At 43.5% G+C, this 24,681-nt stretch overlaps 1 protein-coding gene across 8 annotated transcripts in view; it reads left to right on the top strand.

The window, feature by feature from the left end:
* The window catches only part of Dydc2 (DPY30 domain containing 2), a 54,582-nt gene that overhangs the window by 13,140 nt on the left and 16,761 nt on the right, over window positions 1-24,681 (top strand). For 4 of the 8 annotated variants that reach the window (NM_001434401.1, NM_001434400.1, NM_001434402.1 and 1 more), the window contains 1 exon segment: window positions 294-617. In NM_001434401.1, the coding sequence (NP_001421330.1) occupies window positions 294-443 (150 nt within the window). In that variant the 3' untranslated portion in view covers window positions 444-617. 8 annotated transcript variants of the gene reach the window in all.

Below are 24,681 nucleotides of genomic sequence, written 5' to 3'. Positions count from 1 at the left end.
TTAATGGCTCATGTTCGCCTCCTTCCTCATCTATCTAGTAACTCCTATGTGCAAGCAGTTGATGTTTTGCAGGGAATCCAGAGCGCATTGTGTTAGGTTTTACCCCTGCAGGCGATTGACTCCCTGGTACACCACTTCAACCCCAGTGCGACCGATTTCGTGATTCTTTGGAGCAGATTTATTTCAGCTTTGTTCTTTGTCGGTGTCTGCCATAAGAATAACAGTTCTGTGTGCTTGCTATTTCCGTGTTTAACCTCTACATACTCCTCCTTTCCTTTGTGTTTTCTTTTTAGGAACTGCCCTCGACCTCTGTTTCCTCAGACCAGACCCCAGCCCTGCAGGAAGACCTGGCACTCCGTGAGGAGAAGAGTACGAGGCAGGAAGCTCCACTGGGTGTCTCGAATGTGATTAGTAAGACGCCTCAGAATGCTATTCCCTCATAAAAAAAAAAAATAGCCAGCATGAGAAGCACTCATCTCATCTAAGATTTAAGAGACTGAGAAGGAGGGGTCTACAGATTCTCGGGTCTGCTAGCCATAGCTACCTTTAATCATGTGAAGTTTTGAATTATCTACTAGAGAAAAGTGAACAAGAATTAAAAACAATAAGTCATCAAACCAGAGAGGCCTTTTTCTCCTGACATTACAGTGTGAGAACACAAACCCCTTCTACTGTATTCGTCTTAACTTTAACTGTGCTTTGCAGTCAGGGCTCTGGTAATCCTTGCCAGTGTCCGGGAGGCTGCCAGTGGCACCAATAACTGATGTTTTCTTCACTGTATGTCACCATTTTAAAAGAAAGTTTCGGGGTTGGGGATTTGGCTCAATGGTAGAGCACTTGCCTAGGAAGCGCAAGGCCCTGGGTTCGGTCCCCAGCTCCGAAAAAAAGAAAAAAAAAGTTTCCATTTTTTATTATGATAAAACACATGACATAAAATTTACAGTTCAGTGACAATAACACATTCTACCTACCAACCAACCAACATTCAAACTATTTATTTACCTTGTAAGGCTGAAACTCTGTCCCATTAAATAATAACCCCATTCCCCTGCCCCCCCCTCCAAACTCTAAAAACCATCATTCTACTTTGCCTGGGTTGTTTTGACTATTCCAAGCACCTTATATAGTTGGAATCATATAGTAGTAGGGGAGGGGAGCATGTGTGTGTGTGTGTGTGTGTGTGTGTGTGTGTGTGTGTGTGATTTCATCTAGAATTCTGTAGCTATCCTTGGTGTTCTAGTGGCTAGGAATTAGAGTTTTTTATTTGGCATACTATGTCCTCAGGGTTCACTCATACTTAATATAGATCAGAATTTCCTTCCTTCTTAAAGCTGATCAATATTCTACCCTGATATGGAATGCATAGAATATAAGCATTTAATCACACAGTATGTTGCCTTGTGGATGTGAGAAATAACTAAGAAGGAAACGGAAGGGGATTCATTTGCTGACAAGATAAAGAGACTGGAAATAAGGGTCATTTAAGATGGTCGCTCTGTTTTTCCATTGCATCCCAGGAGTGGATGGAGATAGTTTTCCCTTCAGTATAGGACAGAAGAAAAATGTGTTGTGCTAAGTATATGGTACCTGTGAAAGGGACAGGCATGGGAACGCCACAAAAGACAGCAGCCCTGGGATACTGCTCCCCCAACCCCCAAAATAGTCAAAGACTCAAGCCCAGGCCGGGATCTTCTGTAAAATGCTAAATCAGGAGGAAATTTTTCTATTCATCTAAAGTGGGTCTCAGGACCAGAGTGGGGGAGAGGGAGAGGGAGACAGAGAGAGATGGGAGGGGGAGTGAGAGAGGAAGAGAAGGGGAGGGAGGGAGGGAGAGAGAGAGAGAGAGGTATATAATATAAATACACGCCAAGGACCAGCCTCGGCTTGGTTGGGAGTCCTGAGGAAGGGGTATTTGAGAGCAATGAAAAGAACAACTTGAAGTTAACTCATGATACAAGTTCACAGCCTTGACTTTTGCTCAAGACAGTTCTCTCCAGATATCTCCAAACAGCTCATCCAGATAACACAGCTCTAGCAGACCAAAGCCCCATCTTTTGATTGCATATCAATTCAATTGTCCACCCCAGGTTCCCTTTTGATTAATTCATGAATCAGAATTTTTTGACCTTAGCCACTTGATTCTTAGAAAAAGAGAGCAAGTACATTTTTTTTTAAGCATGGCAAACGAAATTCGGAAATCTTCCTGCTTTTGTAAGCAATCTGGGTGGGATCTCAAGCTGACATTGCCATTACCACCACACTTGGCTCTGTCCCAGGATAATCTTGAATTCAGGAATTTGCCTGCTTTTGTCAACACAAACAAAAAACTTGGCTGGGTGGGATATTGTACTGCAATCACCACTCCCCAAATCTTGTTATCTCCTTCCTTATCTTTCTGATAAGCTCATAATGCAACTGCCTCTGTTTTATTAGGTTCATGAAACCACTCATAGGATTCATATTGCATTCTTATATTTTGCATAGTTGAGTAATTATACATTCGTGAATTCATGTTTTCAGTGTTCTTTCCCACAGCCTTAAGGCCCCTGTCCTGAAAGTCACAGTGTTTGCCATTTTGCAATGCACTCTCTCCTCCTGGATTCCTGCTGTCTCTGATTATCATAGAGTCGATAACCTTGACAGAGAGGACAAAACATAAAGGAAGAACATAAAGTAAAATATACAAACAAGCCTTATACTTAACAACTACCAACACTCATAGAGACCCATGCCCTACTGGTTCTGCTCCAGAGGTGGGAACCATGTCATGTCATTCCTTGCATATGGTCATGCAAGCCTTGACAATTACATATATATGTATATGACATTTGTGTGTGTGCATACACCACAGCATACATGTAGCTGTCCGAGGACAACTTTCAGAAGAACCACATGGATTCTGGGGATGGAACTTGGGTTGTCATGTTGTCTCAGGAAGCTAAACCATCTCACAGTTCCATATTTAGATAAATTTAAACTTAAAATAGTTTAAACTATTGGAATTGTATAATGGAATTCTGATCAAAGTGTGGCATATTTTTGCAAATAATTTCAAATCCTATATATACTCTACTTTAAATAACTCATATCCATTTTCCACTATTTGTATGGGTCCTACCTTTGCACTTTTTTTTTAAGTACTGTGAAATTATTCTAGAAAAACATTAAATTTTGCTTTTTAGTTTTACCATTAATGCTAATGGAAGCAAAATAAAACAAAATGGTACTACTGGTCAGTGGTGGCACAAAGTCAACTTTGAGTTAGAATAGTTTTATGATTATTCTTCAAAGTGATTTTTAAGCTACGCCTTCTGCGCTTGATAGTTTTGTGATGACTTGACACAAGCCACAGTTATGTGAAAGGAAGAAACCTCAATAGAGAAAATTATTCCATAGCCTCCTTTTCTTAATTAGTGATTAGTGGGGAGGACCTAGCTCATGGTGGGTGTCACCATCCCCGGGGCTGATGGTCCTGGGTTCTAAAAGAAAGCAGGTTGATGAGGCCAGGAAACGGCACCTCTCCATTGCCTTTGCTCTAGCTTCTTCACTGAGGTTCCTTCCCAGTTTAACGGTCCTGTCATACCCTGTACTGACTTCCTTCAGTGATGAGCAGTGATATAGAAATGAAGCCAAATAAACTCTTTCCTCCCCGAGTTGCTTTGGTCATAGTGTGGCATCGCAGCAATAGAAAACCCAAGACCCCTTCCATTATTAAGCTCCCCGTGGAACTAGCATTCAAGGTCCAGCAGGAATGTCCAACCTCTGTGTCTGAGAACCAGGCATATGTTGGAACATCCAGGAGTTAGCACAGGTCTTTCATCTTAATGCAGAAGACTAGGCATATTTATTTTCTCTCCTGAGCAACAACTACTACCACCTAGCAGCTTAGAACTATACCCAGGAGTTCCTTAGGTCGTAGGACCAAGCAGCTTGTAGAGCCTTGAGGTAGAGCCTTAGTGTTGTCCATGGCAACCATCTTAACTAGAGACTGGAGCTTCTCCTTCTCACACTTATGTTTTCCTTTTTGAGGTAGAATCTGATGTGTCTCGGGATGAAATTGAACTCCCTGTGCAATATACTCTTATACTCTTGCTTCCACCTCCTCACGACTTAGATTGCAGACATAGAACCAGTTTTTATAGGGCTGGGGAATCAAACCTACGACTGCATACATACTAAGCAAGCACCCTAGCTACTGAGCTATGTCCCTCGCCCAGCAATTTCACTTTTAATGGACACAAAGTCAATGGATTATAGTTTAGTCATGGCCCTGATATCCCATGGTGTTCATCAGCTCTACACACACACACACACACACACACACACACACACACACACACACACTAAACACAGACATACGCCAAGGAGTAACATCCCCAAGGCTATCTTAGAGCTCTGCACTAAACAAAAAGCTTTTCAGAAAACAAAGGGTTATGACTACAAGTGTAAAATAGCACATGAGGAATTCAGTGACCAGAGTCCATGGGGGTGCACGCACTGGAAGAGTCTTCACTGAGCAGTGAGGATCAAAGACCCAAAGGGTTCAAGTATGGATGGATGCAAAAGAGAGATTGGACCAATGGAGTACCCTGGGGAAACCAGCAACAAAGAACAAATAGATATACACTGGGGAAAATAGGAGCTCACTCAGCCTACAGGCTGCTTGGGAAACAAGGACAGGGAAATAAGGAGAGCCCAGTCTGAGGTCAGAAAACATAAATGTCTACTTCAAACTGCAAGCCTTTCACTGAGAAATGCTCCTACCTTGTGAGTTTTTAGTGTAATCACTAACTTTTCAAACCCATGACTTCCTATTAACTAAGTGTCCACATTAAAAATATCACCTAAACATTCCCTGGTTAAGGCTTAGAGACCATAATTTAACCTCTCCATTTTGTAATGCTCCCAAATCTCCATCAACTAGCATATGGTGCTCACCTTCAGACTAAAGTCTGGAGTTACCTGAAATGGCATGCAGAGACCTTTTTACAATTTTTATTAGAATATGCTAATTATTCCAAGAATGACATTTTCATAATATATTTTGACTGTATTCACCTCCTATTACACAATTTTATTCTCCAACTCCAGATGATTCCCTTCCTCTTGCCAACTAATCCCCTCTACTTTCAGTCAAAAATATTCCACAGAGGATTTTGGTGCATGGGATGAGTTGCATGTGTTTTGACAGAGTTTATCTATATAGTTCAGGCTGGCCATGAAGTGGTTATATAGCTCAGGCTGGACCTCGGACTCTCTGCCTCAAGCTCAAAAGTGCTTCACAACTTGCTTAGCTGATGTTAGTGGTTAAACATGGTGGTTTTCCCATTAGGATCATGAACAAGATAATATCCCTTCTCACCATTCCTTGTCAACACTCCTTGTCAATGTCATTGCTGCAATCATAGCTGTTACAGCAAGACAAGACAAAACAGTAAAATACAGACAGGCGCACATCGGTAACCCAGTGCTTGAGAAGCTGAGGAGAGGGGTTATGAATTCAAAGCCAGCCTAAGCTACATAGAGAGACCCGGTCCAAGACTTCGGTTGTGTTTATATGAGAGACTTGTTGCAAATAAAGAACAGAAAAGTACACCAATAGGAAGGATGAAATCAAACTGTTTTTCTTCAGGATGTCTCAACCGTTGATGTAAGAACAAGGAACAAAGAGAAGATTCTTGAAACTGATAAGCAGTTTGCATACAGTTTCAGGCTGCAAGGTCAACACAGACTGTCATATTCCTAAGTGTCAGCAATTAACACAGAAATCAAAATTAACCTAATACTTAAGGCCAGGCCAGACAGTGGTGACACACACCTTTAATCCCAGTACTTGGGAGACAGAGGCAGGCAACTCTCCAAGTTTGAGACCAGTCTGTTCCACAGGGTAAATTCCAGAACAGCCAGGGGTACACAGAGAAACCCTGTCTCAAGAAAACAAAACAACAACAAAACAAAAAACCAAACTAGCAAACAAACAAAAAAATACCCCACCATAATATTTAAATTAGCATCCTCAAAAATACTTAGGTATAAGTCAAACACAGAGAGAGACAGACAGACAGACAGACAGACAGACAGACAGAGACAGAGAGACAGAGACAGAGAGAGAGACAGAGAGAGAGAAAATCTTTTGTTCTTTGTTCTTTGTTCCTATACCAACTATTGGGACACACGCACGCGCGCGCGCGCGCACACACACACACACACACACACACACATACACACACACATACACACACTTTATGAAGAAAACTGCAGGACTCCAATGAATGAAATCAAAGAACTGAAATGGAAGAAATGTTCTGTTTCATGGATAGGACAGTGGAAGGCTCAATGCTGCAAAGATATCAGTTACTATCAATTTTTTTAAAACATTTATTTATTTATTATGAATATATCATACAGCTTTCTGCCTGCATGTATGTACCTGCAGGCCAGAAGAGGGCACCAGACCTGATTATAGATGGTTGTGAGCCACCATGTGGTTGCTGGGAATTGAACTCAGGACCTCTGGAAGAGCAGTCAGTGCTCTTAACCTCTGAGCCATCTCTCCAGCCCCAGTTACTATCAATTTTATAGACTCAGTGTAATTAAGTAAAAATAGCAGCAGACAAATGCATACTGGTAAAATGGTTCTGAAGTACCTATGGAGAGGTAAGAGTCCTCCTGAAATTTACAAGTCCCACAGAACAGTGTCAGAAATGGATCCTGTCCAAAGTCAACTCTTACAGTAAAGCCACTGCAATTAAGATGATATGATCTTAGTGCAAGAGTAGAAAAGTTAAGTCCTTGGAGCATAATAAGGATCCCAGAAAACGCCACAGAAGCATAGTCACAGACCACTGACAAAGGAACAAAGGTAAGCTTTGAATTTGTGCTCCTCCTACCTCGTCTGAGTAGCTTGGGTTACAGGCCTGCACCATTGGGCCTAGTTTGAAATATTTCTCTTTCTGGGTATTGAACCCATGGCCTTGTACATGCTAGGCAAACGCTGTACCAGTTGAGCTCGATTCTCAGCTTTCAAAATAAAAACTTTTAACAGACAAGCATATGCAAAAGAATGTACCAAGAGAGGGGGCTGGAGAAATGGCTCAGTAGTAAGAGTATCTGATGCTCTTACAGAGGACCCACGTTCAGTTCCTACTGCTCATATCAGGTTGTGGTCCCAGTTCCCAGAGATCCAACACTGTCTTCTGACTCCCACATGCACAGACGCACACACAGGTGTATCCATATACGTGATTAAACTTTGCGTCTTTTTAACTGGGCAGCGGCGGTGCACCCCTTTAATGAAGCACCGAGGAGGTAAAAGCAGGAAGATTTCTGTGAGTTCAAGACAGCATGGTCTACAGAGCCAGTTCCAAGACAGCCAAAGCCACACAGAGAAACCCAGTCTCAGAAAAAAAAAATTAAATCTTCTCTTTAAAAAAGAGTTTTGTTTTTGCATTTTAAGCTAAACGTTCCCATAAAAATTCTAATATATTTTTGAAGTCTATACAGTAAAAGAATTACATTAAACGAGGTGTATCACTTAAGAAAGCAGACAGACGTGATGCAGCCTCTTATGCAGCTGTTTGCAATGCCTCCAGTAACAGACGTGGCCTAGGCCATGATGTTAGTGAGTATTCACTCTCTGAACCCCCCCCCCCCCAGAGCAATGTCCAGCCCTGCGAACTCCACTGATGGGAAAAGTCCTGTACAGGTGCACCGGTTTTTGATCTTTTATAACACATTTATACTGTATACGCTCTGAGTTTAGAGATGTTTAGATATTTTTTTTTAAAAATTGATTGTACTATGCAAATTCATAGCCTGGAGCAATAGGCTGTCCCACGTGGCTTGGACGGGTATTCCTTCTAGGTGTGTGGGTATATATTAAGATGTTTGTCTGATGACAAAGTTTCCCAGCAATAGATTTATCAAAATGGATGCCATTCATCAAGCAACATAGGACCATTTCCACTAAAGCCCACCAAGCCTGGATCTCTCAGCTGTGTGGGTATCACCCAGCTAAATGCCAGACCTAGGGTGCGTGTTGCTTTTTATCTACTATTTCCTTACGTTTCATAGGACATCTTCAGCCATACGCCTTGGCAACTATTGACTGTGCACTTATGTGTGCCGGCAGGGCAGCCATATGATTTGGGTGTTGTTGTTGTTGTTTTAAGTTAAGTTATAGATCCCACAAAATGCAAAGCTTTTATTTGTCTTTGATTTCTTAAGGAAAGTGTTCATAATACATTTCAAATGACTGTTACATTATTTTTTATTGGATATTTTATTTATTTACTTATTTATTTATTTAATATATTTGGATATATTTCAAATGTTATCCCCTTTCCAGGTTTTCCCTCTAGAAACCCCCATCTTGTCCTCCTTCCCCCTACTTCTTTTTTTTTTTTCTTTTCTTTTTTTTCGGAGATGGGGACCGAACCCAGGGCCTTGTGCTTGCTAGGCAAGCGCTCTACCACTGAGCTAAATCCCCAACCCCCCTTCCCCCTACTTCTATGAGGGTGCTCACCCACCCATCCATCCACCCACTCCCGCCTCCCCACCCTGGCATTTCCCTACAGCCATGTCATTTGTAACAGTCTCTGAGTTTTACTTGCCTAGGGACTGAGGGAGCACCATAAAGTAAAATGGCCAAGCTCCTGTTTCCTTCAGATGGTAGGTACTTTGATGTCATTGTTGATGCCCCATCTGAAAGATGCATTCTAAGGGGAACTGTGGCAGTCTTCTTCACCTCTTTCTTTGGATGACACCATTATGTATGGTAGTTCTGCCCAGGCTTGCCTAGTTTCTCACAGATAAGCTGAAGAGACTGTATGGGTTTCCTCACTGCCTCGTTCCTGTGCTGGCCAGCTCACCACCCACACTGCCTGCCTCTCAGGGCTGCTGTGACGGAGAAGAGAAGTGAGAGCTTTCACCCTGAGAATGCAGGGGGTGTCTAATGGCTACTGCAAGATTCCTGTTGTCAAGGAACAGATGCCATAAACCGGCAGGTAGAAGACACCATGTCTCAGGACAGGAGCACAGCACGCTCAAGGACACAGGAGACAGCAGTGAACACTCACTGGAGCACAAGTAGGGGATGCTCAGAGGAACTGCCCTAGAGGCTTAGGGGCACATCGGAGGGTCTGGATTTGAGAAGGTTGGCAAGCCAGACTCAGCGGTGAGGGAGAGGGCGAGAATGACTCCCATCTTTCATTTATTAGGGACAAATTGAAGATCCGAGTAAGTTTATTTTCCCCAACAATGCCTGCTTTTTAAGTGACATAGATAAAACCCACTCCCAAAGATCTATGGTCAAGAATAGAAACACCTCTGCCCCAAAGGTAGAGATAGGAGAATCAAAAGTTCTGTATCATCCTTGACTACATAACAAGTTGGGTTCAAAGACAGCCTGGGCTACATCAGAACCTATCATGAAACACAAAATGAGAGGAGAATGAGGCAATCTAAATCGGTTAGACGTTTGGGTATCAGAAGATGCCTATCAGCTAAGTAAGGTCAACTTGTAAATTTTCCAGGCAGTATTAAAATCCGTGATCCATGTATAAGGAAGGTCAGGGGTCTGAGCCCTGCTGCTGCTGAATCACAGCGCAGGCCAAATGAAGTGAAAGAAAATTCCAGAGCTCCCTGCTGTCCTGTTCCAGCCTATTTGTTAAGAAAGAAAAGTTTCTCCAGTGTCTTTCAACAACAGGTGATTGCCACAAAGGAAAGAGAGTCCCTGTAAGCGTCCCCAGAAACCAGACCCAGGAGCTCTACTTGGACCTCCCAGGACTGAAGAACTCTTAGGTACCAATCAAAACCCACGAATTCCAAAAGAGTGGCAAGGGTGCTTTTCAGTGATCATCTTCTAAAGGATCGTCTTCACAAAATAAATGACAGGACCCAAACCTCTTGCTGCCCACACAACTCCCAACTGTAGAAAAATCAGATTATATAAATGGCCAATAAGAATCAAAAATACATATTTATGAGACCTCTCAAAAGTCACTTGTTATGAAATGAGTTAACCACAAAGTAACCTGGGGTCCTCCTTATATGAAGAACTGAACACCCAAGTCCAAAATGACGGGGTGTGTGTGTGTGTGTGTGTGTGTGTGTGTGTGTGTGTGTGCATAGCCTGTGTGTGCATATAAATGAGTGTGTGTACATACATGACTTTATGAGGTCTGTGTGTGATATGTGTGTGAGTGATGTATGATGTATGATGTGTGATGTGGTGTGTGTGTGTGTGTGTGTGTGTGTGTGATGTGTGTGTATGATGTATGATATGTGATGTGGTGTGTGTGTGTGTGTTGTTGTTGTTGTAAAAATATAAAAATAAAAAAAGTAAGGTTGTCTTTTTCCCTGCTTGGTCTGCACCGCGGTGCCCCAAGATATCTGCTAGATATCTTGGCATAAACACATCCTAGCCACACACTTTCCTACACTCAAACCCTCACATAAAAGAACACACAACACAATAATCTTTGACCCAATTGGTAAGATATAATTGCCCACTTAAACATACAAAGCCCAGTACCATCCATCCCTTAGGAACATTGATAACAACCTGTAAATACACAGAGCAGAATCTTAACATCACCTGCCACGGCTTCTCCCTTCTCTCTGTCTCTCCTGTCTCTGTTCTAGTCTCCTCCTCTTCCTTCAAACTTCTCTCCCGCCCATCCTTCCTTCTCCTCCAATGATAGGCCTCCTTCTATCCTATACCTGCCCCTCACCTGTACTTTACAAAATCAATGGGGAGAAGGTTCTGGTGAAGTCACCTGATTCCAGAGTACATGACTAGGCAGCTGTCCTTGGCGCAGTGGAATTAGCATCAAAATACAGATAACTTCAGGACAAACCACAACAGGTGTGTGTGTGTATGTTTGATGTATGATGTGTGATGTAGTGTGTGTGTGATGTGTGTGATGTGTGTGTGTGATGTGTGTGTGTGTATGTTTGATGTATGATGTGTGATGTGGTGTGTGTGATGTGTGTGTATATGTTTGATGTATGATGTATGATGTGGTGTTTGTGTGATATATGTGATGTGTGTGTGTGTATGTTTGATGTATGATGTGTGATGTGGTGTGTGTGTGATGTATGTGTGTGTGTACACGTGTGTGATGTGTGTGTATGATTTGTAAAGGTGTTTGAGGGCACATTTCCTCAAGTGATGTCATGAGTATGTCATCAATATACAAATGTAAGTAAGACTCAATTCCCCAAGCACCAATTTCACCAAAGGTCACCACACTGAAAAAAACTTAACCAGCATAGAACATCTCACATTTCTCAGATTATTCGAGCCAAAATGATGGATAAATCTAAAAATGAAAAATTCCCAGAATTCTAAATGGGATGAAAACATTTCCAATGCCACAATTAGAACTTACTTAACTGAAAAAAAAATAACCTTAGAAGTAGGTCTAGGGGCACAGTCCTATAACCCTATCTACTAGAGAGGCTGAGGTATAGATAACAGAACTTCAAGTCCAGCCTATAATAATATTTTACATATATTAAAGTAAAAAAAATGCTAAGGATCTGCTCTATGGTAGAGTGTTTTCCAGCACACATACCCTGGGTTCTACTCCAACTATGGAGGGAAAAAGAAGTCTTTACAAATAGGATTAACTAGAACAGAAGATGTTCAGGTGATTTATATATAAAATAACATCCAAACATCAAGATATTCAGAAGAAAACCCTTACTGGAGAGGATTTTGAAGAGTGGTTCGCTGACTTGATGAGAAACAACAACTAAGGGAATCCACAAAGTGGGTTTTTTAAAGAATGTGGTATGTTTGCATGAATAACCATCATTAGACCCTTCCCAAACAGAATGTCAGAGGATTGATCATCGCCATGGGTAAAGCTCCCAGGTTAAGAGCAAATGCCTTGGGGTTGGGGATTTAGCTCAGTGGTAGAGCGCTTGCCTAGGAAGCGCAAGGCCCTGGGTTCGGTCCCCAGCTCCGAAAAAAAGAACCAAAAAAAAAAAAAAAAAAAAAGAGCAAATTCCTTAGGAACTGTCACCAAAAATAACAGTATAATATATGCATGTGTGCATATTTAAATGATATCTCCTGAAGATTGGGGGTTTTAATGTTCCATAATAATAAAACTCTTTCAGTCAGTTCTCTAGGAGAGGGAATGCAGTAACTTTCAGGGAAGGCAGTTGTCCCCAGAAGAGACTGAGAAGTGCTGCCAAAGAATCAGTGGATGAAACTCCCAGGCAAGCACAAAGGTACAAAGTCTCCAGAGGAAGATGGCTAACCCCAAACGCTGTAGGGCCTGAGCAGTTTGCAGCAAGGTTGAAGGGATGCTGTGCTCAGAAGCCTGTGCTTCTTTCCTGTAGGAATTACCTTTATGAAGGTCGGTTCCTGTATCTCAGTTCGCCTCTTCCCAGGAAAGCCAGAAAATCAAGTAAGTTAGTCAGGGTTCTCTAGAGGAACAGAAACAAACACACACAGTACAAGAGGGGATCTAATAGTACAGAGCCTGGTTACTTCCACAATGACCGTCTTGCATGATGGACAGGCAGAGAAATTAGTGCCTGCCCAATCCAAGAAGAGGAGCACCTCAGAGTTTTATTTCTGTTTCTGTTATAACAAAAGCACATTGGAGAAGGAAGAGTTTGCTTTAACTGGGATTAGCTAAAACCCCAAAATATCTGGGCACACCTTTAAGGGATTTTTGCTTAATTAAATCATTAGAGGTGGGAAGACCCACTTCAAACCTGGGTCACACCTTCCGGGGGGCAGCCTATATAAGGACATGGAAGAGGGAAGCCTTGCTCTTTTCCTGCTTGCTCTTGCCCTCACTAGCAGCAAGCCCGTTCCCTCAGCTGGCATTAGCGCCTACTCTCTGAGATTCCAGTGTATACTGAAGACCAGGCGAGACATCCAGCCTTGTGAACAACTACTGTATTCTTGGAACTTCCTCTCACTCACATGCAGCCATTGTTGGATTAGCTAGATACATAGCCTGTAAGTTATTCTAAAAAATCATATATATATAATATATGTATATTATATATATTATATTATATATCCTCTAATTGTTACTCTAGAGAACCCTGACTAATACATTAACACATCAAAATGTATGCACAAGGTCATTCACCAACATCTCCTCCTCTGTGGACTATCTGAGATAATTCAAGTATCTATCAGGAGCTGGTATGATTGTGTTGGTGGGAGGGAGCAGATATGGAAGGCAGGGGGAGAGAAAAAATGGATTGGGTTATCCTCTTCCTTGGAAACTCTATTTCATTAGGTCCAGCATTTAAATAAAGCCCTGTTGTACAACAGTTCCTCTGAGCAGAAAGCTCCTTAAACGGAAAGGTAAATGACTGAAGACAGCTCAGGGAATCCATGAGACTGGATTCACCCTGCCAGAGTAAGCACTAAGAACTGAGGTTCCCTCTCTTGGGTGAGCAGAAGCTGAGCTACAAAAGAAGACCCACAGATAAGCCGAGCTGCAGAGAAGACGCTGAGACCGGACCAGCTGTCTGGAAACGGCAGAACCAAGCTGAGCTACCAGGAAGACATCTAGACCAACTGACCTACCTGGAAAGGACACACTCCAACCTGGTGAGCTGCCTGTAGGCTCTGTAGTGTGCTCAGGGTTTCAAACTTTTGAGCTGTCGCCCATACTGGGGTAGGTTTGGGTGATGCGGCTGAAAGAGACAGACTTAGGGCCAATCTAGGGCCAGTGGGAAAATTCCCACCACAAACCTCCGAGCACAAGAACCCCTCCCTTCCGGGAAGAAAAAAAGCTGGCTTAGTTCCTGGAGCAGCTACAAGCCAAACTGTCACACAGAGCTCCTGTGGCTTTCAACCGACCCCTATTTGGGAAAGTCTTGAGTGGTGCACTGAGTCCGATCTGAAAGTGGTTTCACTCCACCAAATACGCATAGTACCCTGCCTAGTTATCATTGTACAAATTCTGCCCCAATTGTTTGAATTCTACCCGAATTGTTTGCAAGGTATGTAACTCTCTATTGAGTCTGCTCAGGGTCATCTCCCCTTGAAGTGGGAGGACCCCAACATGTCGGAATTAAACTCTTCTTGCTATTACATTGATCACTGCCTCTGTGAGTCTCATTCAACCGGTCCTGGAAGAGGTTCAACTCGGACCTCACACAGCCATCTTTGAGTCAGTTCTGCTCCTGTAAGTAAGCCCTCACCCATTCTCCTGTAAGTAGCATCAGTAAAACTCACTGGTTGGACTTTGGTGCTGTCTGTACTGTGGTCTGTTGTGGGTTCTCTATCTGGTGTGAGTAGACATGTGTTGAATCTCCCCAGGGAAAGTTTTGTCACAAAACAAGCACTTCCTCATTTTATAACGTTTTTCTTTCAAACACCTGAGAGAAAGAAAAGACAGGCTTAACCGGAAGTTGCTACGAACAGCTTCAGTCACTTCTCTCCACCTGAAGGGGGAAGTATAGAGCCAAGAGAGGCAAGTGAGGATGCGCTACTGGCCTGACGACCATCTCTGCAAACATTTCAGGTTTCATAATTAGTGGGCTAAACTCCATAATCTTTCTTTATATACCAGATTCTGATGTATAGACCCACTTAGCATCTAGCCTTTTCTTAAAAGAGCTGAACATTTCCTTAAGCAACCTCACAGAACAAAATTAAAAATGCACAAACGTGGATTGAATGGTTAGAGAAGAAACTATATAAAAATATTTTGGCGTGGCACTTATGCTTCCTAAATATTTCAGGTATATAATTAGGTGAAACTGAATTCCTCGTGGACCATCTACTGTGGCTGTTATGTAGCTGAGAGATGATAATGTCGTAAGTTAGTTGTCCTCACAAATGCATCATCTACGGGTGAGCATGTGTGTGCATGTGCATGTATGCATTCATGTGCTTATGCATGCACGCTTGTATGTATAAGATGGCCATTTGAGTGATAGGATTACTACGAAATGTGTGTCTTATTATGCTTTTCTTTCATGTTGTGTCAACATGATTCTGAGTCCTTTATAAAACTCAAAGCATATACACAAACGTTTTCATTTGCCAGAAAATAATTTTAAGCAAACCTTGTTAATATGCGAATGAACAGCTCTGTTTCTTCATTTTCACCACCGTGGAATCCTATTTATAGTTTAGCTTTTTTGTGACTTGGATGGTGTAGTGGTTTGGGTAAGAATGATCATATATGGGCTGGAGAGACGGCTCAGCAGTTAAGAGCACTGCCTGCTCTTCCAGAGGTCCTGAGTTCAAATCCCAGCAACCATGTGGTGGCTCACAACCATCTGTAATGAGATCCAATGCCCTCTTCTGGTGTATCTGAAGACAGTGACAGTGTACTCATATACATTAAATAAATAAGAAATAAATCTAAAAAAAAAAAAAAAAGAATGATCATATATTTGAATGTTTGGTCCCAAGTTGGTGGAAGCATTTAGGAAGGATTTGGAGGCGTGGCCTGGTGGAAGGAAGTGATCTGGGATCACACCTTGAGGTTTCAGGAGCCCACACCAAGCTCAATCTCCTCTCTCTCTCTCTCTCTCTCTCTCTCTCTCTCTCTCTCTCTCTCCCTCTCCCTCTCCCTCTCCCTCTCCCTCCCTCCCTCCCTCCCCCTCCCCCTCCCCTTCCCTCTATCCCTTCTTCCTCCCTCCTTTCTTCCCTCCCTCTGTCCCTCCTTCCCCTTTCCCTCCTGCAACTTCTGCCTCAGAGTTGTGAATGAGATGTGAACTTTCAGCTACTACCGCAGTGCCACGACTGTCCACCTGCTCCCATGCTCCCTGCTCTGGCAGTCATGGCCTCACCCTCCGCAACTGTAAAGCCCCAATAAACGCTTACTTCTGTAAGTTGCCTTAGTCGTGGTACCTCTGTCTTCACAACAATGGAAAAGGCCTCAGCACCTGACAGTCATGGAGTAACTTCCCCGGCGGCTTCTCTTTCTGCCTTATTCTCTGGCTTTGTGGATGTGAGGGATCTGCTAGTCCTGGGAACCTCTTCCTCCGCGGAGCAGGGCGATTGTATTGCTATTGCACTGTGTGATTTGTCCTCTTCGGACTTCTGAACTTGCCGGTCCTTGCCTGGGGTTCGGCAGGCCTTTGGGAGCTTTCTAAAGGCGCTCTACCCACAGTGCAATGGCAAAGCTAGGCTACGGGAGGGAGACGTGATTCTCAGTCATGTTCTTCCGGTCATATGATTATTTACCACCTAAGCAGTGAAAGAAACGACCAAAATGCTCCCGTCCTCAGCTTCTCTGTCATTTAAATGAGTTATTCTGTGAAGGACATATCAGGGTCACCAAGAATTCCCAGGCTGCTGGTGGTACCACGGTTCTTACCATCACTGATGGTTTTTTTCCTGGACTCACATCATTTTAAGCCAGTTCTTGTAGCTGCAAGGGGTCAATGCAGCTTCCAGTACTTCTGCTCTCTGTGGATGAGAGGCCTACTGCCTTTCCTTATATCGCCACAGGGTGGCAGCAGTGCTTCATGACTTTAACTTGCCTCTGCCCAGGCTCGGAACTGTTTTTGTGGGTGGTGGCTTTTCTTTGTTTGGTTGGTTGGTTTTTGTTGTTTTGGTTTGGTTTTTTGGTTTGTTCATTTAACAAAAACTACATATATTTATAGTACAACATAACGTTACATATATATATCGTTACAACATAACGATTTGAAATATGTATTCATTGTGGAATGGCCAAATATAGACATAATTAGCTTAAACATTATTGCTCATCCTTACTCTCTTTTTTGTAGTAAGCTCACTTAAAAATCTAGTTTCTTCGTGATTTTCTTATATGCATGCTTGATTAACTATAGTCTCCGTGCTGGACAGCAGATCTCTTGAGCTCATCCTTTCAATCTAATGGAAATGTATCTTTTAACTACTTCCCAAACCACTTCACACACACACACACACACACACACACACACACACACACAGACACACACAGACACACAGACACACATACACACACAGGCACACACACAGGCACACACACACAGACACACACATACACACACAGGCACACACACAGGAATATACACACACACAGGCACACACACAGGCACACACACACAGACACACACATACACACACAGGCACACACACAGGAATACACACACACATAGGCACACACACACAGGCACACACACACAGACACACACATACACACACAGGCACACACACACAGGAACACACACACACATAGGCACACACACACAGGTACACACACAGGCACACACACACAGGCACACACACACAGGCACACACACATACATACAGGCACACACACACACAGGCACACACACACACATACATACAGGCACACACACACAGGCACATACACAGGCACACATGCTCTGGTAACTGTTCTTTGGAATGGTGCTTAGCTCCAGGGGCCCATCAGAAGCAAGGCTCCTGGTGTCAGTCTTCCACAGAGTCAGAGGACAATGGAGTCTTTCACGAGCTTCAAAGAGTGAATTGAGGACTGTTCAGTCACCAGTGAGGCATCTACAGTACACTCGCACACACAAACACACGCATACTCACACTTATATACACACACACATACGCACACATAGTCTCTCTCTCTCTCTCTCTCACACACACACACACACACACACACACACACACACACACACACACTCACACAACCCAAGGATCAACTCAAGAGAAAGGGTAGAAAACAGTAAAAGTCAGAAGTTAAGAGGAACCCATATGGTCTGGGCACAACAGGACTGCTGCGTTTATGAACTCACAACTATAGTTGCCTGCACAAAATAAAGCCAGTTTACATTCCAGACCTGAGGAAGAAGACCCTATCTAAGTGCTCCCAGCAGCCATAACTTCTAGGGAAGGGAGAATCAGCCTTCTTTTGGGCTAAGGTCCATGGTCGGTTGACTCCATGCTCTGGTGGATGGTCCCTCACTCACAAGTGTAGGAGCAGCACAAATGGACTCCGTGGACCATTCAAACAAAACAAACAGAACAGAAGCAGACCACACAGGTGGGATGGGGCTTAGAGGAGTCACAGGGGACTGAAGGTAAATATGATCAAATTGTATTGTATACATGTATGAAATCACAAAGAATAAAATGCTTTTAAAGGCCTAAATAAAAAGTTTCCTTTTGTGGTTTTCTTCCCATGAATATTTAATTAGCACACAATTTTCTGTAAAGGTGCCCTGCTTTGGCTTATATAGATTTTAATAATTTGCAAAACTGCAAAACAATGACCAATTCAAAAATAGTAGTGATTCGTTAAGCACCTACCAAGTTCAACTACCCCTTAAATGTGCTTTGGTTGGTTGGTTGTTTTGGCGCTTGATTTAGAAAGCAGAGGTGGAAATTAAAGAGTCCCAGGTTCCTGGCTTCTGATAAGGGCACGGGCTGCGAGTATTACAACATGGCTGAAAAGGCAGACAGGGAAACCAGCACATACAAAGGCCATCAAAACATTTGAGCAAGAGAAAGGACAGAAGACTTATTTCGTGCAAACTGCCACCAACTTTAAGTTTGTCTGAGCCTGCCTGTAAACTGTTGACTGTCTCTCATAGAAGGAGGGAATGGGAGAGTCATGTGAGCCTCGATTGAATATCCATCTGGACTCTAGCCAGTCATCTGCCCTAATTGCAGATGGCCTCTGGGTCTCCTGGGAGAGGCTGTAGTAGACTGTTTGAGGGAGATTCAAGAAGAAGGTTCAGCTCTGGGAAAGCATTTGCAATGTGGCTGCCTTGGAATTGGCATACTCCTGTCAGTAAACCCTCAGCCATGTTTTGTAAGTAAGCCCAATAAACTCCCTGGTTTCCCTGGAGGAAGGCTGGAGGAATCCAACTGTGGTTTGTCATTGAGACCTGAAGGAAGGAACGTGGGTGTGGTCTAACCCCCTCTCCCACAAGGAGAAAATTGTCATGGCTCCAGCTCTCTTGGCTCCCAACCCATTTCTTAGTGGCAGACATTAATCCTTTCGGGGGTGGTGCTTTCATGGCCTGATCACCTTGTACCTCTTAAAGATCCTACCTCCCACTACAGTTACATTAAAGACCAAGTCTTCAGCACATAACCCATGAGGCAACTAACTCCATTCAGCCCACAGCCAGGTCTATGATTCATTTTGGATCAACTTTTATGGAGGGCTCAAGGTGTGGATCCAGATTCTTTTTTATTTCATCTGTTTGTCTGATTATTCTGGCACCGTTCATTGGAAAGACTGTCCTTTCTCCCGTGAGTCACTTCTGTGCATTCGTCAAAGGTCAGTTGTCTGTACTTGCCTGACTCTATTTCTAGACTGCTTTCTGCTCCGCTGGACCGTGCCTGTGTACAGCTGTTGTGCTACGGTTCTAAGCAGTGCAGATGTCTAGGAAGTTTTGAGATGGGATCTCAAGAACAGTTTTGAGAGTACATCAACACTTATTACTAGACTCGTTATTTAAATTCTTCACACTTCATATAAACTTGAAGTTGAACTTCTTGACCTTTACAAAGTACCTTGCTAGAATTTTACTGAGATTCTGTTCATCCTATAATTCAAGTTGGAAACAGTTGGCACATTGAGTCTTCGAATCTGTGAGCAGAGAGTAGCTTCCACTAATCCAAATTATCTTTGCTTTCCCTCACCACTGTCTTGTAGATTCCCATAAATGGTCTGATTGGATTGATCTTAGCGTTCATCTCATTTGGATATGTCTGAGCAGTGTGTAGAAGCAATTGGTTGAAAGGTTGGCTGTTATGGTTGATCAGGACTCTTACTGTCATCAGAATTCAACCTGGTTGTTCATTACAATTCCTTTCTTAATGTGCGATACATACGGAGGCTGCTTTAGGTCAAATTTAATTCAGTTGAAAGTTTTAAAAAGAATGCATGTTGTTGGTATTGCATGAAACATTTTATAAACATTAATAAAAATCCAATCGATTGATAGGGATCCCTAGGTGATTGTATACGTACTGTCTTCTTCCTATTTGAGTTTTACCAAGAGAGAGCGAGAAGCTAAATTCCTCCACTCTACTTCTGACTGTTTCTCTTGTTGCTTTTATCAATTTGGATCTTACTACATCTTGTATTTTTTTGTAGAATCCCCGAAACAGGGTAATTTGCCAAGGCCAAAGAATAATTTTTGAGAATTCTGAAGTCTAAGATGTCCAGGGTCAAGGAGCCTGCCTGCATCTGGTACAGCCCTTCTTGCTGCCTCATTTCTTAGTAAAAACAGAGAGCAAGAAAATGAGCGTTTGGGGAAGGGACGGGGGACAGGCAAACAGTTTTTCATCAGAGCTTGCTCCTGCAAAGACAAAGCAGTTGCTTGAAGCTACTCTTGATAACAGTGTTCATTTGTGAGAACTGAGCCTTCCTAATCTTCAATGTCTTGAGTAACTGAGGAGCAATGGGTTTGCTAATGTGGATGGAGAAAAGCTTGGGAGGCCACGCCCTGGCAACTAAGCAAAGTAAGAGAAATAGTCTTACACAGAGAAAACCGGTTATCCAGTACTAAGTAGTCAGTCCTGAAAACAAGTTATGGTATACTGACAGAGCAGGTTGTATTTCTATATTTAAAAAGATATGTATGTATATGTACATATACACATATATATAATGTATGTGTATAAAATATATCACACACACATATATAAATGCCTGTAACATCAATTAAAGAACGAGCAACAATGGGGGAGGGGTGCGTGTATGGGAGGGTTTGGAGGGAAGAAAGTGAAGTGAATTTTCAATTTCAAAGGTAAGTTTAAATGTCTCATGTAGCAACAGTATTCTAACATGAATTTGGTGGAGTAGGTTGAAACAGTGACTCTCTACTCCAGCTTTCCCATCCAAACCCTTCTTGTATGCATCTAGTCTATACGTACAGCCCCCAAAGTCCAAACTTCTAGCACCAACTGAGGAGTTCAATGTGCAAAGTTTCATCTGAATGAGCTCTGGTGAGACTAAAGTGACACTCACCTTTTGGGAAAGTTCTCTCCAACTCTGAGCTGATTAAAGGAACAAACTAGCCAGTGTCGGGGTACCCTCCTGTAATCCTGGCGCTCAGAAGACACAGAAGATCGTGAGTTCCAGGCCTGCCTGGTCTAAGTGCCAAGATCCTGTCTCAAAAAGTTAAAAAAAAAAAAAAAGAGGAGGGAGGAAGGAACAAGGGAAGGAACAGAGGAAAGAAGGGGAAGGGTGGGAAGGAGAAAGAAAGGTGGGAGAAAGGATAGAAGAGAGAAGAAAGGGAATTAACAAATGGCTTCTAGAACATGGCCATAGGGCAATATAACTGACATCTCATTCTTGAAAAGGAGAAATAACAAAGACAAAATGGGTTACTGCCCAAAGTAAAGGAAAAAAACTGAACGAAGAAAGTCACAGTAGCTATAAGGTTGAGGAGGGTCAGTCCCGCCATAATCACACTAGGGTAGGACTGGAAGGCCCAAGTCCTCAGGCAACCCTGTCCTTCTGGCTTTGTTAGGCTCTGCAGTCTCCTAGTCTCACTAAAAGCTCTTCCAGGATGTAGTCTCAAGCATTTTCCTAGACTAAAAGTTCAGATCAGAAGCACCTAGTGATTCTGCTTTCTTGAATGCTACCCGACTCCACAACGGGGACTCTCTGTGATGGAGCACTTTTATTTGGATTATTTTTGGCATTTCCACTTCCGATTGCGTGACCCAGCAGTTCTTACATTCCGGCCGTTTTTTTCCCCATTCAGGACTTCCTGTCAATCATCGTTATGTTGGCATCCCTGTCTGTTCTAATATCTGTGTCACATCTGCTTCATCTTTTCAAACTCTGCTTTTGCTTGCCAGTTAGCAGCTATTGTGACTTTTATTGCAGAAGGACAGCCGTGTTATGTCAGGCAAATAGAAAATAATCTAAGTCGACCTTCTATAAAGCCGTTCTCTTCAGGAGGAGTTGGGGGTGTTTAGTGTGTACTATCTTGCTGGTGTGACAGGCGACTATCCCCATGGCCATGTTTCTCTGTCTTCCCTTTTGGGTTCCCTCTATATGATCTTGCAGCTGTAGTCTTGTGAGTTATGTGAGTGCGCGTGCGCATATTGTTTCTTGCGGCTGTAGCCCATTTATGTGAATGCGCATGCGCATGTTATAGACTGGTGGTAAAAGTTTCAGCTGTAGTCTATTTATTTATGTGAGTGCGCATGCGCATATTATAGAATGTCTGTAAAGCCCAAAGGGAATAAGGCTTTTTTCCTGTTTTGTTTTTGGTCTTTGGTTTGGGTTGTGATTTGGTTGGTTTGGTAAGTTTTGTTTTGGCTTTGGGGTGGGAGGTTGTGGTACGGCTTCTCTGCATACCCCTGGCTGTCCTGGAACTCACTTTGTAGACCAAGCTGGCCTCATCTCACAGATCTGCCTGCCTCTGCCTCCTGAACGCTGGGATTAAAGGCATGTGACATCACTGCCGTAAGAGGCAAAGGATTTTTAAAAAGGCCTGAGAAGCCAAAACTAGGAAATAACTGGTAAGCAAGAGTCTGTAGCGTTGAAATAAACGAACCAGCTAGATTTCTCTGGAGAGCCACAGCCTGTGTCGTCACTGCTGCCACTACCTCTGCCACCAGTAACCACAGGTTGGAACAGGCCCAGCTTCAGGACTGAGAGGGCAGGGCCAGGGCCAGGGCCAGACAAAGGAGCAGTTGGAGGATGACAACAGAGGGTAAGTCAAGGAACCTACGTCATCAGCCAGGACCACCCTGAGCCGAAGCCCCTGGCTTAGCGAGAGTTTTCTGCCTGTCTGTCCCTTGACAGACTCCAGGCAGATGGAGCCCACTGACAGTACAGCGCTACCTCTTTATGGGGTCCAGATACAGGAGTTCTAGTCTCCTTGGTCTGCCGTGCCCAAAAGTCCTTGGGCCTGACTTTCCTGATGCAGTTTCCACATGCCTTGGGTGTACCTCTGGTCCCAGTTCAACTCACCCAGATACATTTTCTACTTCAAGGATTAAGTCGTTTGTCATTCTGTGCCATGAAGTGGTATCAGACAGATGGTGTGATCCACATGTCTCCCCGGGTACAGCAGCATCCTGTATCCTCAGAACAGGGTCAAAAGGTGCTTATAAGATAGGGTCTGTCCCAGCAAAGCGGGGTCTGAAAGCCCACTGTTTTATACGATGTGGAAGAACTGAAACCAGGGACAGAGCCATCTCAACACGAACCTGAGATAGCATAGCTAGTGATCAGCACTGTTTCAGACACGTGACTTGGTAACTCGAAATTGATATAATTATTAACATAATCATAGCGACCCATAACTGTTAAGAGCCTAACAAATGAATACTGAGGCACGAGCCGTTCGTGCTTGATGGCACAGGCCAAAAAGAAACTGGAGCCCAGCACGTTGGAGCCGGGCACAGTAGCACACATGTGTAATTCTGGCACTTTGGAGGCTGAGACAGGTAGATGACAGTTTAAGACCAGCCTGGCCTACATAGTGAGAGCCTTCCTATGGAAACCTAAAAGAAAGAGAGCTTGGCCAGGTGTGGCGGTGCAGTCCTGTACATGTGGCGCTCAGGAGTCAATAAAGCAGGAGGAGTATTGCCACAGTTCGAGACCCACCTGGTCTGCGTACACAGTTCCAGGCCTGTGAGATTAAAAAACAAAAAAGGAAGAAAGATAAAGAAATCAGTCCAACACACAGTCCTGGCCGTAATCCTTCTCATCCAGTAATGGAACAGTAACCACGTGTGGTACACTGCAGCCACACCTGAAAACAGTTGCCTGAAATCCTGAGAGCAACAAGGCAGGGACACTGGCTCTTGGGGAGGGCAGGAAAACAGAGCTGTCCTCGACTTTGAGATGTAACCCAGGCAGGAAGTGGAGGGACAGAGATTAGGTCCATGGACTCAAAAGGGAAACCAGCTGCACTGCCCAGAGTTTCATTCATGGGTGAATTGAAGCACAGCCCACAGCCCGTCAGGACCTAGGTGATAGTCTTCAGAGAGCTTTTTTAGTCACATGCTCTTATTGGCCAAGGCTTGCACTGGCCAACAAGACTCCTGGATCATAAAGGAAATGCCCTTTACCTAAGGGGTTGCATAGACTTAGTTTGGCGATAGGAGCTGTGATGTCTACAAAGAGACTATTCCCACATGCTCAGAAGAAGCCTAAGTAACTACCTCAGAGCCTCCCACATGGCTCAAGCATCTCTGAGGTACTCAGCAGGACCTACCCACCTATAGCAGTTACCTTACAGCTACACTACAGTACAGAGATGCGGCCATTTCCCGGAGACTGTAAACCAACCCTGGTCCTTCCTGTAAGGGTCTGTATAGCCTTCAGGAAGAAGGTGGGATACGTCTGGGACTTGGTGGAAGAAATGCTTATTGTGGGACGAGCAGAGGCAGAGGTTGGGACGAAGACAATGTCTTAGCATAGGAAAGGATCCCTCTGTCAGCGACCTTGGCTTGGTTTGCACGGTGCTAGAAAGAGTGCGCCTAGTATGAGGCTCTAGAGCTAAGACCTGGAAGGCAATGTGTCATCAGCCCCGCCACCCCCTGCACTGACTAGAAACTGTTACCTTATTCGCTTCAGAGAAAGCACAGCTGTAGCGAGATAAGTGACTGTGCTCCCAGAGATAAAGCCTTTTACGTACAGAGTTCAACCCAGACCCCATGTCTGAAATTTAATAGCTGTGTAATGTTAGTCTAATAAGATAGGACTGGAATGTAAATTAGGTGTGAGGAAGGGAGCCTCCAAGTGTTTT

This window comes from Rattus norvegicus, chromosome 16 (genome assembly GCF_021556685.1).
Source record: "Rattus norvegicus strain SHRSP/BbbUtx chromosome 16, alternate assembly SHRSP_T2T, whole genome shotgun sequence".
In the NCBI taxonomy this organism is placed as follows: domain Eukaryota; kingdom Metazoa; phylum Chordata; class Mammalia; order Rodentia; family Muridae; genus Rattus; species Rattus norvegicus.
The sequence above is the reverse complement of the archived record's forward strand: the minus strand, read 5'-3'. Positions and strand labels throughout refer to the sequence as shown.